The sequence below is a fragment of the Raphanus sativus genome, chromosome 2 (assembly GCF_000801105.2).
Source record: "Raphanus sativus cultivar WK10039 chromosome 2, ASM80110v3, whole genome shotgun sequence".
NCBI classification, from domain to species: Eukaryota; Viridiplantae; Streptophyta; class Magnoliopsida; order Brassicales; family Brassicaceae; genus Raphanus; species Raphanus sativus.
Window position 1 is genome coordinate 25,454,389 of NC_079512.1, and position 15,556 is coordinate 25,469,944.

General features: G+C 36.2%; 3 protein-coding genes across 5 annotated transcripts; 2 read left to right on the forward strand and 1 right to left on the reverse strand.

Annotated features, from left to right (window-relative positions):
* Positions 1-6,347: 6,347 nt before the first annotated feature.
* LOC108841346 (zinc finger protein ZAT5-like) lies at positions 6,348-7,626 on the forward strand. The gene has a single exon (XM_018614114.2). It carries the CDS (start codon positions 6,512-6,514, stop codon positions 7,574-7,576), a length of 1,065 nt encoding a protein of 354 aa, XP_018469616.1. The 5' UTR covers positions 6,348-6,511; the 3' UTR covers positions 7,577-7,626.
* A 2,211-nt stretch (positions 7,627-9,837) lies between these two features.
* LOC108842759 (NAC domain-containing protein 78) lies at positions 9,838-12,240 on the forward strand. Its single transcript, XM_018615777.2, has 6 exons — positions 9,838-10,168; positions 10,248-10,525; positions 10,617-10,805; positions 10,949-11,482; positions 11,551-11,650; positions 11,740-12,240. The coding sequence occupies exons 1-6, from the start codon at positions 10,003-10,005 to the stop codon at positions 12,114-12,116; spliced, it is 1,644 nt and encodes a 547-aa protein (XP_018471279.1). The 5' UTR covers positions 9,838-10,002; the 3' UTR covers positions 12,117-12,240.
* A 92-nt stretch (positions 12,241-12,332) lies between these two features.
* LOC108842760 (protein BTR1) lies at positions 12,333-14,946 on the reverse strand. 3 transcript variants are annotated; one of them, XM_057002746.1, is made up of 8 exons: positions 14,797-14,946; positions 14,634-14,712; positions 14,282-14,520; positions 14,089-14,195; positions 13,671-13,864; positions 13,300-13,361; positions 12,762-12,919; positions 12,333-12,680 (listed from the first exon to the last, which is right to left on the reverse strand). In XM_057002746.1, exons 2-8 carry the CDS (start codon positions 14,704-14,706, stop codon positions 12,584-12,586), a joined length of 930 nt encoding a protein of 309 aa, XP_056858726.1. In that variant the 5' UTR covers positions 14,707-14,712; positions 14,797-14,946; the 3' UTR covers positions 12,333-12,583. The 3 variants fall into 3 exon arrangements, with proteins under 3 accessions (XP_056858726.1, XP_018471281.2, XP_018471280.2); XM_018615779.2 differs by having other exon boundaries at positions 13,300-13,367; XM_018615778.2 differs by having other exon boundaries at positions 13,300-13,424.
* Positions 14,947-15,556: the final 610 nt, after the last annotated feature.

The following is a 15,556-nucleotide window of genomic DNA, read 5'->3' on the forward strand; positions in this document are numbered from 1 at the left end:
CTTTTTCCGGGCATAAGAGAGCATCGATCGACTAATCAGGAGCTCATCCGACACCCTAAAATTCAACAAACGAAAGAGAAGAAGCTTCACCCACATCCGCAACCACCCCTACGCTTCCTTCATCGGAGAGTAACCATCAAAACCTTCGATGTCTCTCCCTGAAACGAACAGATCATCGGAATATTACCGAACCGTCGGTGGGGAAAAGAACCGGTGAAGAGCCGCCGCCTCCTTCGAATAGAAGTCCGGCGCGGAGTCAAAGCCGAGTAGCTTCGTCGAAGATAAACGCAAGCCACCGGAAACTGAAGCCGGCTATACTCGTCAAAACAGATCGCAGTATACCGGAGACCAAAAGTCACCGAGAAGAAATCGGCGACGGGAAACAGAGCTTCGTCATATCTCTTCCTTGTGAAAGATACGGGAGAGAGAACAAGGAAGAGAGAGAAGCTTTAGCTCATATTTGGTTTTATATTCCATGACTCCGTATTTTATTTCCTTAATATTTTGCTTAGCTCGGATTTAATAGTATTTTATTTTTAGATATAACTTTTTACATTAAGATATTATTAGGTCAAGTATTTTGACTCATGACTGATCAAGTGGAATCACAGTGTGAACGTCGTATTACATATACGGATATACCATCGTTTCAGTTTGTTGGAATCTCTCGGAATGTACAAATATTTTTGGGTTAGGTTAAACAAACATTTAAGCACCACCGATTGGAATAACATTCAATATAATAATCCAAGTGGTATTGTTTAGCAAAAAAAATAATCCAAGTGGTATTGAGGTATTACTTTACAATTATCGTGACTCTTTTATACTTATGTTCTATAAAGCTTTTCTTGATTCTTGACAGCCCATTTTAGCAATTCTAAAAAGTAAATTTACGAACGATCATATCTACATAGCCACAGCAGATCGTCGGATAATAATTATTTTTCCAATTTCTTTTCAGTTCTATTCTCTGAACTTTTAAGTTCTAAAGCGACCTCTTCTTATAAACAATTTCAAATTCGTTTTCGTATTAATTTAGATGATTATATCCGAATATTTAAGTTCTTATTAGATTTCTGTGTACCACCACGCCTTGTTTCTTTTCCCATTTTGCTTAATTTAATTATGTTCGTAAGTAAACGTATTCACATGGTAACATTGATGTATATAGCTAGTCCACATGATTAATTACTGTTTTAACTTCGTTTTTTCTTTCCGAAAGGGCATCCTTATATATTTGTTACTACTCATGCAAGACCTTAAATTTGTAATACGTTTTTCCAGCAAAGTCATGTTTATTTTATCATGTTGTTTACCGTATACGTCATGGACTCATGGTATTTCTAAACTTCTCCATAAAATCTGGAGTTCCGATTCACTGAATATAAAAAAAACTATGTAAAGTTTAGTCAAAAAATATGTAAAAGATGAATATTTAACACTTTCTTCCCATCATACCATTGAACGCTTTACACCTACACTCCTCTGCACATTTGAGAAGTATTCTTTCTTTTTTGACAAAGAACATTTGTGAAGTTATATATCAGGTGTATATTAATCTAAGCATTCAATTAATTCAATAAAAAATTTACCTGACATATTTTTACAAGCACAACAAACTTTGTATTTTAGGCATTTCAAAGAAAAACTTAGAATACAAAAATTCCATTCATGCGTATATTAGTCTGGACAAAAAAGTAAAAATTCAAAAGACCGTACCAAACTGATTCAAATAAATAGTACCATATCCAAACTAAATTTTGTAGAATATTTAAACAAATCCAAAAAAAAAATATCTAAGAACCATAATTGTACTCTATCTTAACTGTGATAGTTTGGACACCCAAAAAATCCGAATCACAACTATAATAATACTTAAATATATTAGTTGTTTAAGATTTATTATCCACAAAATACCCAAATATCCAAAATACTCCTAATTATCTAAAATACCTTAAAGTAAATATCCCCAAATAGCTAAAAGTTCTTAAAACATAAAAAGCCAAAATATCTACTGTTCTCTGTTCAAATAAACCCAATTTCATGTTAATTTTTGGTATCTGATCATATATTATTCAATTTTTGTATGTTATGTATTATTTTGTTTTGAATTTTAAAATTTTTATTCTTTTACAAAATTTAAATGAATATCCAGATCCGAACTGCCTAATGGTTCCTAATATCTGAATGAGAAAGTTTTGATCCTAAAACCTATATAGACCTAAGTCACCCGAACGCCCACCCCTAGCTTAAATATTGAACTCTTCGAAAATATTTTTAACTAGAAGTTTTAAAAACTTTACCAAAAGCCTTCTTACGATTGATCTAGGAAGACTGTAACATTTTTGGTAGCTTAAGAATTTTAGCCGAATCTAGAAAAACATTTATATTAATATAATATGGATATGTAGTATGTACTAGTATATTAAGAGAGTATGAAGAAATGAATACAGTTCCTCTAACTTGTTTTGCTCCAAAACTGTGGGCTGGTTAAAGCTATTAATTAATGCGTGATCAGGTCATCTAAACGTTCTGACTTGGATCGCACTTGAAATAGCTTCCTGTCTTTTGTTTTATTTATTTTCTCAACTAAAAATATTCGCACGTATTTTATTATGGTCTAATCACGATAAAGTAAAAACCTCAGCTAAGTACAATGTACAAATTGATTACATATATATATATATATATATATATTTATTTAAAGTTCAAAAATTAAGACTTTGAATTTCTTTTTGTTTGAGAAAATAACAATTCGTCTTTGCGTGGATGAAACAATCGTCTATCCTTTTTTTCTTGTAACAAGAAATAATCATCTATCAAAACCATCCAATCAAATGTATTTAATTTGAAATGTTTCAAGAATGTGGGAGAGATTCGCAGAGAAATCTCCCACACTTTTGAAAGATTTAATAAGTAAATATTAAAGTTTGATCTTTGTACCCACGTGGATATTAGTTTTTACATTTTAATTTATTGATATTTATTTTTTATGGTTAGTGCTATATTTTTTAGATGTGTCAGTATATAATTAATTATATTTAAACTCATTTCAGATCCATTGGTTATTTAGATTATTTTAAATTCTTATATATCAGAACTAAACTCATCCGACTTGAGAAAATTCAACTCAAAACTCACACATAAATTTATAATATCCAACACTCATCTGACAAGTCACTTCAGTTTGTTCGTCTAGTGACTTGTCTAAGTATGCAAAAGTACTGAGTTACCGGTTCCTTATAGTCTGAGTTGAGATTGTGTCTTTTAGTGTTTGTATGCTGGACTCGGATGTCTGGCTTGATTTTGAGTGGTGAACTGAAGATTCTACCCAGTGTCACCGTTGCCCTTCAGGTGGATGAAGATATTTTGTTTGCTCTTGCAGTTACTCGACAGACTAAACTGTCTGATTATGCTTCAGTTATGACGTTTGTGAAGTCATATACTCATATTTCTGGATAAAGCCCAGTCCGCATCTCCAGTTGTCCTGTTGCAAGATTTATTTTTCTCTTCCCGACACACCTCGAGCCTCAGTGCCATCGCAAGAACTGTAGAACAGAAGATGACACTCAGTTGAAGCAGAGATCTCAAGGTTTCTATCATTTGGGACCACCTCTCCTTTTTGTTATCACAGAGTTCCTGTTGGTCTTTCTTGTTTTACCATCCTGTTAGTCAGTTGGAGCTCCCAGCAGAATTTTTTTGTGGGTTCATAATATAAAAAAAATTATTAAAGTTTCATTTGGTGTACTAGAACCCAATATCTGTGGGTTCAAAAGTGCCAATTCCAACCACTGAGCCACAGTTTCTTAATAAACATCAGCTTACAAACTGAAGTTATAGTATTTTTGTGGTGTCAGTTGACCCCACAACCTTTCAAGTGGGTCTGCCCCTGCTGTTAGCAGTGTGTGTGCTGCTTCAGTTTCTGGTGATCTCTAGTGTGTTTTGCTTCTGAAGTCGAGATTTACTACACAAGAGAGGGCCAGTTTTATGCAGTGAACCTTAAAAAGATGGGTGTTTCTTGATGTCACATGGACTTTGATATGATCTTTCAGATTTTGCATATGTTCCATTGATTTTACTACTGCCCTTTCTGCTCAGTTTCTAGCATATATCTTTGGGAAATCAGCTTTTGTGGTGTGTTGTGTATAGACATGATGGAAAGAGACACAGGTCGTTCACGTGGGTTTGGGTTTATCACCTTAGCTGATCGACGGGCTATGGATGAGTCCATCAGAGAGATGCATGGAAGGGACTTTGGTGCTCCGAGTCATCTCAGTGAACAGAGCTGAACCAAAAATGGGGCGAGATGATGGGGAAATGTCACGGCTCTAGGGATGGCAGAGACAGTGGCTATTCATTTGGTGGCAAAGGAAGCTTTGCATATAGACAACGACCATCTCAGATTCTCGAGCTTTTCTAATTTTAATCTTTTTAAAAATTTGGCTTTCTACATTTAGCATAAATCCATATAAAAGAAGAGAAGACAGATTTTAACGCATAACCTCCAAGAAAATATATACTAAAACTTGTATAAATACATCAATGTCTTAAAGAACAAGAAAAAACAAGAAGAGTTTAACATTTTCACAAAAAAAAAAATGAAAGTTTTCATAATTGCTCTTATCATTTTAGGGGTTTATGTTGAAGATACGTTTGGGAAAAACTCATTTGGGATCGTAAACAAGTTTCGAAAGCCTACAAAGCTCAGCGTCAGATGCTGGTCAGGAAACGACAAGTTCGAGCCTCTAATCTTAATGAATGGGCAAGAAAAACATTGGAGATTCGACGATGCGTTTTTTCACGAGACACTCTTTACATGTGAGTTAAAGCATGGGTATCACTTCATGCATTTCCAAAAGTTCAAAGCTTATACGTCAAAATGGAATGGCTCCCTCAAGAATAGATCAAACGCGACATGGTTAGCCGCAGAGAAAGGTCTCTACAAAATATGGGAACATAGGTCTCCTGAATTTATGTATCATTGGTTATAAACCAATTGTCTAATATTTAGCTTGTTGCAAGTGATGATTGGTTCATTTTGTGTTGGAAATTCTTGATAAGTTTCAGCACTCACAAGATGTGTATATAATATTCGAGACCCAAAAAGATGTCCTCGCATATATGATTGTATATATGTTTCATAATCTAATTAAGTTGTATATTTGAAAAAACCATATATGTTGTTTTTAATAAATACAAGTTTATTGTTGATTTTAGTTGTTCTGACTCTGCATTATGTAATATTATTCAAATTTATCAACTAAAAATAATATTCTGGATTTATTTATTGCTATAATGATTATTTATGGGGTTTACAATGATTTTTTTAATTTGAAATCATACATGCAATATATTTATTTTTGATGACATTGCAATGCCATATCAATTTAATGTATTTAATTATTATATTTTGTATATAATCAACGAAGCTTGTTCTTGAATCTTGACAAAAAAAATCACATAACATTTTCAACGAAGTTATTCAATTTTATTTGTTTGTTACACAATTAAGAAAAAAATCATGGAAAATTTATGATATGCAAAAATATCAAGCACGGAGAGGACAATTATAGATTTTGATTAAGGGGTAGTATTATAAACAAATATAATAACTTTTGAGAAAGTTTACAATATAAATATAATAACTACTGAAGATATGATAAGCCCTTTGCCAAAAAAACAAAATACTGAAGATATGAGCTGCACTTGCTGATTGCTTTTATTTGGTAATATTCTTGACGTGGAGTAGGTGCTCCATGCATTAAAGGAATCCGTATATACCTTCGATCTGCACATACACACGGCAACATGTGTTTATTTATGATATACGTTTATATTTTTCTCTTCTGTTTTGATATTTATAATATTCTACATATATATATAATAAGTTAAGTCATTAGAAACTTTGTGATAATCTATCTTGCAATGTCTATTTAATTTTGAAGTGATGCCTAAATTTTGTAAAATGCTCTCATCAAAGTGAAAACTAATTTAAACAAAAGAAAAACTAACCAAGCTATTTGATATGTGATCACACCAAAAATAAACCGTTATACAGACTACGGAGTAAGAAAACGGATAATGAAGTGGAACAAACTTATATTACTATACAAATTGTCTAAAATTGCACATTTGTTGTTTCAAATGGTTATACACTCTTTCTCTCTCTATCTAATTGTATTGTGATCAGTTAGCCAAGTTGGGCAAATGGTGGAAAGAGACAATAACAGAAGTACTAAAATTTAAGAGGCTACAAAAAGACAGGTCCAAACATATTCACACACTTAAAAAGTTTTTTTTTTCTCATATATATTTGTTATATATGTGTGGTGACTCTCTTTGACTCCTCTCTTCCTATATCACTCACTATTTATGTATCCATCTCTCCACACATCTCTCTCCATCTCACACACATCTTCTTCTTAAGTCTTAACACGTTACTATATATTTCTCTTCATGAACAACACTAACAAAAATCCTCTTCTGTGTTAATCTTTATGTCTTGATCTTGATGGAAGCGTTCGAAGAGGAGATAGCAGCCTCAAAGGAGCAATCACTGATCCTCAAAGGAAAGCGGACAAAGCGACAACGTCCACAATCTCCTGTTCCTTTCTCTATCTCTCCTCCTATAGTTTCTTGCCACACACGCGACGTTGAAGAGGAATACACTGATCTTGATTCCAAGGAAAACGCCTTAGGAAATAATGTGGAGAACCAAAAGAAGGATGGTGTTGTCACGTCTTCATCATCTTCAGCCTCTTGGTCCTCTAACAACAACCAAGCATTAAAGGCCGAAGAAGACGAGGAAGATCTAGACATAGCTAGTTGTTTGATCCTCCTTTCCCAAGGCCACTCTCTTCCACAGCTCAAGATACCTAACCAAGAAACAAACAACAACAATACGTATAGAATTAGCAGCAAGAGGTTTCTAGAGACTTCTTCAGCTAACGGTGCTGGTAAAGCCGGTTACTACGTATATCAGTGCAAAACATGTGAACGGACCTTCTCTTCTTTTCAGGCTTTAGGTGGCCATAGAGCTAGCCACAAGAAACCTAAGGCCACATCCCATAACTCCAACCTTGACCACATCAAGAAAAACATTTACGAAAATGATTCACTCGTTACAACCACAACTATTTACAATAATAACAAGAATAACAACAAAGACAATAGATCGCTTGTCGTGTACGGTAAGGCAGGTAACAACAAGGTTCATGAATGTGGAATCTGTGGAGCGGAGTTTACGTCCGGACAAGCCTTAGGTGGCCACATGAGACGGCATAGAGGCGCGGTTGTTGTTGCTCCCACTGTGACGGTGGCCTTAGCTGTAGCCAACACGGAGTTATCATTGTCTTCGATGTCCTTCGATCAAAAATCGACAAAGATAGCTAAGAAGACGGTCGTGTCACTGGATTTGGATCTGAATCTACCCGCACCGGAAGATGAGAATCGGATCAACGGATTCAGCTTAAGTTTGAAGCAAAAACATGAACAAGAACATCAACAAACGAAGCAAAGAGATGAACCAAAGTGTCTCGTCTTGTCTCCTCCTACTTTGGTGGACTGCCATCACTGATTTATTATTACTATTATAAACCATAATCTCAAAAAAAAAAATTGGTTTCTGTATATCAAACGTTTTTTGTTTGTATAACCGATTCTTTGCTTGTTAAAGACTTGTGAGATTCTTTTTAATTTGTTTGGTCTTTTTAAGAGGAATACTAAAATTTAATCACTTTTTTCAAACAAAATATCTCACCTTGTTAGTTTCGATTGTATAAAAATTGCAATCAACGTTCATTTATACTTGGATCAAAAATTCTTAAAAAAAAACTAAAGTTCATGAAAAGGGCATGGCGTCGGTCGAGTCTTGTTGTTTTATTTCTTCCTTTGTTTTTGCAGTTGTACCAAAAGTTCTCTTTTCTATTTATAATAGTTAATTTGATATTCGTGAAATTTCAATACTTTTGAGTTTTCACTGAACGATAGAAAACTTACGAATGTTAAGTTGAAACAGTAAGAATTTATATGGCAGACTTCTTTGCTCGTGGTTTTGATATTCGTGAATCACAATAAAGATGAAACATTGTTTGAGATGAAACATTGCATAATCGCTCTCATTATTTTAGGGGCTTGTGTTGAAACCACGTTTGGGAAAAACTTGTTTGAGATCGTAAACAAGTTCCAAAAGAGGACCAAGCTCCGTGTCCATTGCTCTTCAGGAAACGACGAATTAGGGGTTCAATACTTAATGAATGGTCAAGAACAACATTGGAGATTCAGCGATGCGTTTTTACATGCGACAATCTTTAGATGTGAGTTAATGCATTGATATGAATTCAAGAATTACCAAAAATTTGTACCTTATAGTTCAAAATGGAGGAACGGGAACAAGGCAAACGTGCAATGGTTAGCTGTGGAAAGAGGTCTCTACCAGATCTGGAATCATAGGACTCCTGAGTTTATGTATCCTTGGATATAAATAAGTTGTCTAATGTTTAGCCAGTTGGAATTGATGATAAAATGGATGATTTGTTTACTGAAGTTCTTGTATTGCTTATTTATGTGCTCGCAAAAAAAAAAAAAAAATTCAAGCAATTTCCCTATTTTCAAACATAAACAATTATGTAGTCTTTTGAATAATACTTCATTTTTTTCCACAATGTATAATGTTTCAAGTTAATATATAACTATTAAAATTAGTTATATCTAGAATGTAGAGAAATTGCAGTGGGTACACACAACATATCTCGTATTTAGTTATATACCAATTTACGCTGTTAGCAACTGTGCATTTATTTTAAAGACTATTGTGCCCTTTATCTTTGATAATACCTAATCACCACACCTCCTCCTCTTATCCGCTCCTCCTCTCCACAGCCTTTCACCGCCGGAACTCCGCCTCCGATCCCTCCCTATTCTCAGATACCGGCTACCTTACAGTCCCACCCTCTCCTCCTCGATGCACAGCCCCACCTTCTATGCCTCCTCAACGCACAGCCCCACCCTCTTCTCTTCCTTCTCTTCCCCTTCTTTTTCCGCCGTTTCCTCTTCCGCCGCACTTACCTTCGGATGAATCCGCCTCCACCACCGCAGTCGTCACCGGATCTCTGCTTCCATCGCCGTACTCGTCTCTGGATCCCCCGCCTCCGACTCGACGCCCAGCTCCACCACGACGCCTCCGCTCCTTTTCCTCCACCTTGTTCTCTTCCGCCGGACTCAGCTCCGGATCCTCCGCCTCCACCGCCTCCGGCTCGACGCCCAGCTCCACCACGACGTTGTTTCCCGTCCCGAGCTCCTCTTCCACACCGAGCATATCAAAATTAATTGTCAAAAGGATATAATTGTTATTTTACCTACATATATTTACCTAGTTTCACTGTTTAGGATAGATAACTAATTTCTTAGTTTTTTATGTATTTTCAGCAAATTAACTCTAAAATGTATCCTTTAGAAATAAAAAAGAAATTACAAAAACTTATAAAATATTATCGATTACACAGTTTTGATGAAATAAAACTTACATACAAATATTTTACATACTTATAAACATCATACATTTCAAAACATAGAAAGTATAGTTGTATATTTTGGAGTATTTTAAAAAAAAAGGGTATATTTGTTGAATTCATCAGCTATTTGATACATTATGTAGCTCTCGTATAAAATTCGTATGGTAATTAATAATGTTCTGTCTAATAACGTATTAATCTTTTCAAATAATATGAACTGTATAAAAAGAGCTAATAATAGGAGGGAAATTCCATCGCCGAACTATAATAGAAACCAATAACTAAAAGTGAATATATAAAATAATATGTCGTCATATAACAGAGCATGGTTGCTTGATGATACCAATGACCATCTCTCTCTCTCTTTCTTTCTCATTTTCCTTCCTTCTGAAAACCCTAATTTTGGCAATCTAAATTATCCAAATCGGCCCTCTCCCCCCCACCTCCCTTGATTTCATAAAGCTTCGCCCTTTCTCGCTCACCGATCAAAATGGGTCGCGGCTCAGTGACGTCACTCGCTCCTGGGTTCCGTTTCCACCCGACAGACGAAGAACTCGTCCGCTACTACCTCAAGCGCAAGGTCTGCAACAGACCCTTCAACTTCGACGCCATCTCCGTCACCGATGTCTACAAGTCCGAGCCTTGGGATCTACCAGGTTCTTACTTCTTCTCCTCCTCTCTTAATATTTAAGCTTCAATTCGATTTTGGTTTTGTTGACTTTTTGTTTTGTGTAGACAAGTCGAAGCTGAAGAGTAGAGACTTGGAGTGGTACTTCTTCAGTATGCTCGACAAGAAGTACAGCAACGGTTCCAAGACGAATCGTGCTACTGAGAAAGGGTACTGGAAGACTACGGGGAAGGACAGGGAGATTCGTAACGGCTCGAGAGGTGTGGGGATGAAGAAGACTCTTGTTTATCACAAGGGTCGGGCTCCTCGTGGTGAAAGGAGTAATTGGGTTATGCATGAGTATCGTCTCACTGATGATGAGTTGAAGAAAACTGGCGCCCCACAAGTATAAAAGATACATCTTGTCTTTATTCTTTATTCTTTTTTCTTTTTAATGACCAAATGGGATCAAAGTTATTGACTTTGTTGTGTTGTAGGATGCGTTTGTGCTGTGTAGGATATTCCAGAAGAGTGGTACGGGGCCTAAGAATGGGGAGCAGTACGGTGCTCCGTATCTTGAGGAGGAGTGGGAAGAGGATACAATGACGTTTGTACCACAACAAGATGCTCTTCTCAGTGAAGGTTTGGGTGCTGATGATGATGATGTTTATCTCGACATTGACGAGGTTTGTAGTATGAAGCTGTAGCTTATAGATTAGGATGTGGTTACAGATATGGAACAGAATAGGTTTTGGCTTATTGATGATGATTAATAACACATTTATCTTATGGTTAAAATTCATTCATGGCATTTCTTTTTGCGTTGCAGAAGCCTGAAAATCTGGTGGTCTATGATGCCATTCCTGTTCAGACTAATTATTGTCACGGAGAATCAAGCAATAACGTTGAATCAGGAAACTGTGAAAACTCTGGAGACTACATTCAACCAGGGAACTGTGTTGTTGACTCTGGTGGTTACTCTGAACAACCGTTTGAGGCTTTTGAGGAGGATCAGAAGCCTATTATCCGGGACGGTAGCATTCAGCCTTGTTCTCTGTTTCCCGGTGAACAGAGTGGCTGTGGTGTGGAAGATGAGGACGCGGTGAATCTGGAAACTTCCAATGATAATGTGTTTGTGGCTGATACTTGCTACAGTGTTGATGATGCCAACTATATCCCTGACGAGCCATTCATCGGTCACAGCAACAATCTTCCAATCAGTGATGATGGTCTACAAGATGATTTTAACTTTGAAGATTATCTTAACTTCTTGGAGGATGAGGATGCTCAGGATTTGTCTCTTGATGTTTCTCAATTGTTGGGATCTGAAGATACTCTTCCTGACCAAGGACTCCACCAGAAAGTAAGAGTCTTGCTTCCTTGTTTTTTTCTATATGTTGACTCCTTTCTAACTTGCTCTTACATTAACAGCCTTCACCTGAAGAATTGGAGAAGGAGGTGGTGGAGAAAAAGGAAAGTGGCGAAGGATCTTCCTCAAAACAAGATGCAGATGTGACGGACTTCGATTCAGGTAACCACTCAGATGTTCTTACAATTCCTTCTTCAAACACAATCATTTTATGACCGATTCTAACTCATTTCTGAAACTAAACCATGCAGCTTCAAAGTACCCTTTCCTCAAAAACATGTGTGGAGTCATATCTGCTCCACCTTCATTTACTTCCCAGTTCCAAACAAAGGACGCTGCAATCAGGCTACACGCAGCGCAATCATCAGGTTCGGTTCATGTTACTGCAGGTATGATCAGAATACCAAACATGACAGCGGATAGCAGTATGGGCTGGTCATATGACAAGAACGGTAACCTCAAAGTGGTCTTGTCTTTCGGCTTGGTCCAACGGGATGATGCAATGAGTTCAACTAGAGGCAAGACTGGAGGAATCACAGCGACAAGAGCTGTATTGATCTTCATGTGTTTTTGGGTTCTCTTACTCTCTGTTAGCTTCAAAATAGGAACCATAGTCTCTGCTCGGTGAGAGCATCAAAAGTTCGTTCGTATGGAGAAAAAAACATTTCTAGGTGTTTGTACCTCTCTAATTATGTAGACTTCACTCTGGCAGTTCTTTGCTGCCCAATAGTTTAAACTCTCTTCACAGTCTCTAGCTTGAGCGTCAAAACTTGAATCCAAAAGAACTCAAAAACTATATGAAAGAAGCAAATGCAATGTTATGGTTGTTACCAACAGAAAGAACTTGGAGACAAAACTTCAACAAATTGATATAAAGTTATCAAAAAATACAAATGAAAATAGTATTTCTAACTCCAAACATTGTATAATGTCAACAAGACCCAAAATAAGAAAACGAAAGAAAAAACAAAGCTCCTAGAGAGCACTCACTGCCTCACTCAAAAGATGATTTGTGATCTTCATCCGAAAGCTTAAAGCCTCTCAAGTCTCAAAAATAAATAAAACAGAACCAGAGATAGAAACCAAGAATAGGCTCTATTCAGTGGCTCTCTCTGATGCTGAATCGACTTTCTGTTTTATCATTGTCTCAGCTTGTTGGATTGCTCTCTGTGACCCTGTGATACTCACTTTCCTGTCAATTTTTTTTGCCATTCAACAAGGTTTAGATGAGTGGTTCGCTTATAACTCCTCCAATAATGGTAGCTTTTTTTACCTATCAGTGGTTCCAGAAATGAAATCGCCTCGGTCTGATATTTTTATTCGAGCACCGGTCATCTGAGTGATTTCCATTATGTTTCTTCCTCCACGGCCAAGGACCAATCCTATATGCTCATCCGACACACCAATTGTCACCGTGGTACTAGCTTCTTCCTGGAATATAATACCAAACACACACAACCTAAGAAGTGGTAAAAACCGAAATAACCATCTCTGAGTGTTTTAACACCAAAAGGCCATCTTATATGCTATAACAATGTCTTGTATTCTCGGGTTGACTGGAGATTAAAACTAGGTGTTCGAATGAATGGCAAGAAATATCAATATAGAGCATTTTCTTATATATACATATACATAAATAGGGTGGAAGATATAAATATACATATATATGCATGCAAGTAAAAATTAATACACCACACTATTCATTCATATATCTGCAAATTGAATCACCATACTATCCACAGCAGTAACAGTGAGAATCTTTCATATATATATAGGCATAAAAGAGTGGAAGATGGTGCAAAGAGACTGACCTTGTGGTTTTGATACTTGCCTCCAGGACCGTTGGGTGCGTAGTTAACTGAATTGTATCCCGCTGTTGCTACAGAAGGAACCACATACGCATATGGATGACCATGAAAACCAGAGTGGAAAAGACCTAAAATGCCGAGTTAAAAAGAACTTACAAGACAAAATGGCTCAACAACAGGCAAGTATCATACAAAGTCCTCAAAACAGAAAGATTTTTCCATGTGGATGAAAGATATTAAACCCATTACTACCTTAGTTGACACCTGGCAATCTAAATTCTGTAGAAAATCCTACTCTAATCAAACACACACTTAGATTGTCCAAATGACTCTAACAAACCTAAGTAAGCTAGTACTGAGTCGACTCTATATACCTGCGTATGAATATGGGGAATGCACATTCTGGGAGTAATGATCGTCCTCGCTAAGCTTAGTCAAAATCAAATCAATAGCCCGCATCTGCTCCTCGAAGGTCCCAGATAATGTGACTAGCCTATCACTCAACCCGTAGTAAGTATTATCCAGAGGGGATATCTTAATACCAGCTTTAGATTCCTCAATAAATGACCTGTGTCCAAAATTAAAAAAAGTCATTTGGTGAAAGCAGTACTACTGAAGTAATATTCCTAACGCCAAAAACAAAACAAAAAATGCAACGTCAAATTCTACAACAACTCTTATACTTCAAACTGAGTCATCTCTAATATCCAAAAAAAGAAAAAACTCTTTGCACATGTTATTAGGTCTTGACTTGTTTATGCATGCACTAAAAGTAAAAAGATACAATCTTACTTGATGGTGGCCCCTCCTTTACCAATAATGCCTCCACAAGAACTGTTAGGAACCACAAGTCTTAGCCTTCTCCTAGGCTCAACATCACTACCATCTTCAGCATGAAGCTAAACCAAACAAATAGAAAAAAAGTCAAAAACAGCTCTCACAATATATATACATGGAATACAAATGCGACTATCTATCTATCTACCTCACTGTGCAATTTATCAAGGATAAGTTCAAGTCCAGTGACAACTTCTTTGACGGAGCCAGATACCATAATAATCCTATCAGTCGTCCCAGGGAAAAACTCCTGGTTACGTGAGAGCTGGATCCTCGCCCCGGACTTGGCCTGGAACTCAGTGATGGTGGAGCCTCCTTTACCGATGACGGAGCCAGCCGCCGCATTCGATACCAGAAACCGAATGTGCGTTGGCTTCTCCGCAGAGTCTTTAAAAAAAACAAAGTCAAAAGAAGATAGCAATTAAATCAAATCAAATCCGATTCACGATGTTAGAGCTAAACATTTTGAAGTTAAGGAGTGGATCGGATCGTGGAGATACCAGATTCCGAAGGCTCTGGGGATCTGTTGTTGGTCAGCTCTTCCGAGGGGGCGTATGACTCGGTGGACTCCATTGCTCGCTAGAGACAGAGATTTAAGGATCGAATCAACATTACGACTACAAACTAAGGCGAGAGATAGAGAGAGATGAATTCGGAAGTTACCGGGATTTGAATCTTCCTCCTCTTTCCTTCCGTCGTCCGCCGCCGCAGTGTGATTTGAGATTCTGGTTGGATTTGTGAAGTGAATGAAGGTGGGGCTCTGCTCTATCTATCCACTAGGAAGGATTTGCTTATTCTATTCTATTATTATTGTTTTTTTTCCTATTTTGGTAGACTAATTATCTTAATAAAAGAACTCTATTGTAAAAAGGATTTTGATTTAATGTAAATCTTTATAATGCAGTTTTATATTTTCATAAAAATATATAGCTATATTTTCTCCATTTATTAGTAAGTATCAATTTGATTTTTTCACATAGATTAAGAAAATGATTGAAATGTATTTAAGTTGTTATTAATTACACATATTTGACTAATATTATTTGAAAAAATAAAATAATTTATAATATAATTATATATTTTTAAAAAATATATACGAAATGCTATTTAAAAGTAGAATTTATCTATATTTTCTTCTAAATTAAAATAATTATATTATAAAGATATAAATTAAAATAATTTTACCTTATCTTAAAAATAGAAAATATAGAAAATAGTTGGAAATGCTCTTTAGAACACTTTTGATACTTTTTTTTTTACTTCGATAGTTTTTTTAAACACCGGATAATTATACTATTGCAACAATGAGAAATATTACAAACGATTTTACAGCAGACAATTCTACCTACCGTATAAGGATTCACGTCTGACTGTATCACTTGAGACGCCCTATGCAATCCACGTTTGACGGTACTCCTTTCAC

Bases quoted from the DNA above. Each gene is read 5' to 3' on its own strand.
- LOC108842759 (XM_018615777.2), top strand. From the start codon at position 10,003: ATGGGTCGCGGCTCAGTGACGTCACTCGCTCCTGGGTTCCGTTTCCAC. The intron at 10,806-10,948 runs GTTTGTAGTATG...TTTGCGTTGCAG, and splicing joins TTTATCTCGACATTGACGAG to AAGCCTGAAAATCTGGTGGT. The intron at 11,483-11,550 runs GTAAGAGTCTTG...TTACATTAACAG, and splicing joins ACCAAGGACTCCACCAGAAA to CCTTCACCTGAAGAATTGGA.
- LOC108842760 (XM_018615778.2), bottom strand. From the start codon at position 14,706: ATGGAGTCCACCGAGTCATACGCCCCCTCGGAAGAGCTGACCAACAAC. The intron at 14,196-14,281 runs GTAGATAGATAG...TGTTTGGTTTAG, and splicing joins TTGATAAATTGCACAGTGAG to CTTCATGCTGAAGATGGTAG. The intron at 12,681-12,761 runs GTAAAAAAAGCT...AAAAATTGACAG, and splicing joins ATTTCTGGAACCACTGATAG to GAAAGTGAGTATCACAGGGT.
- LOC108841346 (XM_018614114.2), top strand. From the start codon at position 6,512: ATGGAAGCGTTCGAAGAGGAGATAGCAGCCTCAAAGGAGCAATCACTG.